Below are 4,679 nucleotides of genomic sequence, written 5' to 3' on the forward strand. Positions count from 1 at the left end.
TTCACTTGTCAAGACTTTAAGAAGAAACACTCTTTTGGATCTTTAAATCAAGATTTAGATGATCATTCTAAAACCGCATAAAAAACTTCTTAAAGAATCAAAATAACCGAAGAAATAACTTACATAAATGAAGAAGATGAAGAGTACAAGAAAGTTACACTACAGTCCAACTTTTTGGAACATTAGCCATCCATCCAAAGATTAGATGCTTTTGGTTCCAAATAAGGTTACAAAATCGTGTTTTGGCACCTCATTTGTCAACTCCATTGCCTTTGAATTTCTATGATCTAAACCCCTAAAAATAGCCTAAGAACATCCTAAAATGATAGAGAACCGAAATGGGAAGAATGAGAAGAAAATACAAAGAATTTACAATGTGTAAAAGTAAGGAAATATGTGTGCTTTTTATAGGCATCAGGAGGGTCTCCTGGCCCCTTTCCAAGCAGTCCAACGCCCTGGTCAGGCGGTTTGGCACACCCAAAGCTGGTGGGTCACCAACTTGTCACATCTTGGCTAGCTAGCTTGGACAACCTATTATGGGATATGTTATATGCATGTTGACACCTCATATTTCGTTGTTTAGAACATATGTCATGCATGATGTCATGTGCTTGGCCTTCAAGTAATGAATAGACATGTTGCTTGATGAGTTGGCCAAGCTTTCTTTATGGTTAGGTTTGGCTGACCTGCCAGGGCACTTGGCCCTTTGTTCTCCACGCCTAACTGCCTAGTTCCTTCATTGTGAAGGAACCTACCTTCCTTTTGGAAAAGGACTATGACTCTCATGTATGTATGCATGATTCTTCGAGCTATCCCTTTAAGATTTTCTAGTTTTTTGTGTGTGTTTCAACTAAAGAAGCAATGAGTTTATTTATAATTGGAAATGAGAGCCATAGTGGTAAGAATACTCATTTCTAACAAGTTTGTTTTTTATAGGATGCTAACCAATAATTCTCTCATCTCTTTATGATGATCTTTATATTTTTTTATTTTTTTCGAACACATAAATATGAATGATTCTCTTTTTTAAATTTCTCATACAAGCTTATTTCATTATTTTTTATTCATCTTCATTTTTATTTTTAAGAATTATTATAACATGTAGGTAATATCTTTATCTCTAAATTAGAATATCATCCTATGAGTTTTATTATTTATTACCTTTTGCTTTTAAAAATTAAAAAATATATTTTTTTAAAATTAATATTTTGACTTATGTACCGGACAAAATTTGGTGTCCACATAATTGAAATTGATGATATGATAAATAAAACAAGGCATGAGATTCCGAAAATGAAGTAACATAAGAAATAGAAATTTTTTGGGGTTTAAATTAAAAATCCCCACTTTTCATGAAAAAACTATAAGCCCCAAGGCACCACCAAGCTACATAAAGTTGTCATTTCTTTCACTATAATCAAAGTTGTATTGTATTGGTCATTTCAACCTTAAAACTAATGAACAACTAACAATATAATATGATAATTATACTGGATATGTAAATAATTTGATTAATATTGGAAAGTATTGACCAATACTGATCAAATCATATTGTATTAATAAAAAGTTAACTTTTTCTTTAAATTAGATGGTATAGATTGGATACTTCAACTCAGTAGTTATTTTTAACATGTTATATAATTTCAATAATTAATTTATATTGCAAATAATAATATTTATATTAATAATATATTATATTCATTATAATATATATAATTTAATTGATATAGAGTTTAATTATTAAATCATTTATTAAATCATACTCTCATAGATATCACAACATACAGTATTAATAACACTCATTTCTCGTATCACATTCCCTTGCTCTTTGACCGACTGCTTGCTTGGAGTCGTCGCATCCCATTGCCACCAAACCCGACTGCCTACCACCAGACAACATCAAAACTATCTCTGCCTTCTCTATCCCCCTCTCTCTATTCATTTCAAACCCCTCTCTCTTTATTCCTTAATGGTGTTTTCTAAGTTTGATTAAAAAAATAAAACCCCTATTTTACTCCCTATGCATTTCTGATCTCACACCCACTTGGTTTCTCCATCTTATTCCACTTCCAAGTCTTAAGGGAAGTGCAAAGTTTTCTTCTTTAGCTCTAATTACAATTACTAGTGGGTTTTGTTTCCCTGGTTGTCATTTACTTAATTAGTAACCAATTTAGAAATTTTTTTGATGCTTTGTGTATTACTGTATGCCTAGTTGACTTAATTCTATTATGATTTTCCTTATATAGAACAATCTATAGTCTGTTTGATTCTTTTTGTATTATTACTCTATGGCTGCATCCATGAAACCCAGGCTTAGAGATGCGGCCTTGCACCGTTTGTTATCCGTTGTGTGTGTTACTTTGTGTGGGGTTTTACTACTCATATATGTTTTTGGATCAAATTCAACATCAACAACTATTGAGAATATTGAGGATTTAGAAATTGGTGGTGTTGGTTCTACATATCATCATGACTTGAAGGCTAGAGTGAGGGTTAACCTTCCAAAACAGAATGAGTTATCGCGTAGATTGGATGAGTTAAATGGTCTGCCTCCTAAAAACTTGGATCTGTATCCAAATCTTGGTAAGGATCGGATAGTGATTGTTCTGTATGTTCACAACCGGCCTCAGTATTTGAGAGTGGTTGTTGACAGCCTTTCGCGTGTGGAAGGGATTAATGAGACTTTGCTGATTGTGAGTCATGATGGGTACTTCAAGGATATGCACAAGATCATTGATCGTATCAGATTTTGCCAGGTTAAGCAGATATATGCTCCGTATTCACCCCATTTGTTTCCTGATAGTTTTCCTGGGGTCTCGCCTCGTGACTGCAAGGACAAAGATGATGCGAGTGAAAAGCATTGTGAGGGGAATCCTGATCAGTATGGAAACCACCGCTCGCCAAAGATAGTGTCGTTGAAGCATCATTGGTGGTGGATGATGAATACAGTATGGGATGGATTGAGAGAGACAAGGGAGCATTCTGGTCATATTCTTTTCATTGAAGAGGACCACTTCATATTTCCGAATGCTTATCGCAATCTACAGATTCTAATATCACTGAAACCTAAAAAATGCCCAAATTGTTATGCTGCAAATTTAGCACCTTCCGATGTGAACTCAAGAGGTGAAGAGTGGGCAAGTTTAATTGCAGAGAGAATGGGAAACGTTGGTTATGCTTTCAACCAAACTGTTTGGAGGAAAATAAAAAGTAAGGCTAGAGAATTTTGTTTCTTTGATGACTATAATTGGGATATCACAATGTGGGCTACTGTTTATCCCTCATTTGGTCGCCCTGTTTACACATTGCGAGGTCCCAGGGCAAGTGCAGTTCACTTCGGGAAATGCGGTTTGCATCAGGGTCAGGAGGAGAAGAAGGCTTGCATCGACAGTGGCATGATGAACATTAGAGTAGATGACCCTGACAAGGCTTCTAACATCGAATCATATTGGGAAGTCCAAGTCTTTGAAGGCCAGCCTGGTTATAAGGCTGGGTTTAAGGGTTGGGGAGGCTGGGGTGATGACAGAGACCGCCACTTATGTTTGAGTTTTGCCACCATGTATCATTCCGTAGAAACTATGCCTCCTTTGTGAGAGTTGAGTTTCTGACTTCTTCTAGTTTTTTCCTTTCTCCCATTTTCTTTTTAGTCCATTATATCACAAATTGAGAAGAATAGATTCATAAATACAGGAATTCACATTAGTGCTAAAGGTTAAGGTCCATAATTACTTTGACAGCATCTATAAGTCTTATGTATCTGCAAGTTGTAGCAATGAGCTGATCTTATTCCCACATGAAAGATATTGTATCATGTTAATTAATGCCTCTCTCTTCATGGGTGCATCCTCAATGCTTCAGTGTGTGGAACTGCTTCTTAAATGGTCTATCAGACTTGTAATTTTTTGTATCGATGTTTTTCCACATAGCCGATCCTATGTAGTGGATAAAGGCTTGATTGTTGTGGTTGTTGTAATGTTTTTCAATATATCATTCATTTCATAAGAACAGTGTTAAGCATTCGGTCAATAGAGTAACATTGTTTTGTACACCTTTACTGTAAGCTTGAGGATTGGCTCAAATATTAGACCCTGCTTATATTGTTAGTCAAAATATATGGGTTGCCGCTATTTAATTTGAACTGAAGAAATATTGATTAGCCATTAATGAAGTTGACCCATAACATGTTAAATAAATGTAAAGTGTTAAATAATCAACACAGAGGGCATGAACCAAATTTTAGGATTGGGTTTTCAACTTTTAAAGGATCATCATGGAAAAAATTGTATGCCAGAGGAATTGTCTGCCTTTTAATTTTGATTCGACCTACTATGGCCTGCTTGATCTTATCTTTCCTTTCTAATACTGGACAAATGAGGAAGTGCTTTGGAGCGTGGGTGTGTTAAAAGTTAAGTAGGGGTGGATGACTCTGCTAATATATAAGTATTTGGGGTCGCGATATTTGTTTAGAGGTACATTTGTGATTTGAGTTTTTGAGTAAAATAAAATGAAAGAGAACGTCTAATAGCTATAAAATATACTTGTGAGTAACTTTGAAGTTTTAACTTTCTTCCTCCAAAACCTCAATTGCAAACGATCCTAATTGTTTGAAGGTAGAATAAATGGTGTCGTAAAGACCTGACTAGTGATGTAAACCCAGTAGAGCCCAAGATACCCAACAT

At 35.1% G+C, this 4,679-nt stretch overlaps 1 protein-coding gene across 1 annotated transcript; it reads left to right on the forward strand.

The window, feature by feature from the left end:
• On the forward strand, nucleotides 1,799-4,045 carry LOC109325898 (alpha-1,6-mannosyl-glycoprotein 2-beta-N-acetylglucosaminyltransferase-like). Its single transcript, XM_019558502.1, has one exon. It carries the CDS (start codon nucleotides 2,289-2,291, stop codon nucleotides 3,591-3,593), a length of 1,305 nt encoding a protein of 434 aa, XP_019414047.1. The 5' UTR covers nucleotides 1,799-2,288; the 3' UTR covers nucleotides 3,594-4,045.

This window comes from Lupinus angustifolius, chromosome LG13 (genome assembly GCF_001865875.1).
Source record: "Lupinus angustifolius cultivar Tanjil chromosome LG13, LupAngTanjil_v1.0, whole genome shotgun sequence".
NCBI lineage: Eukaryota > Viridiplantae > Streptophyta > Magnoliopsida > Fabales > Fabaceae > Lupinus > Lupinus angustifolius.

Excerpts from the sequence above, each read along its gene's own strand:
- LOC109325898 (XM_019558502.1), top strand. The coding sequence starts at position 2,289 with ATGGCTGCATCCATGAAACCCAGGCTTAGAGATGCGGCCTTGCACCGT.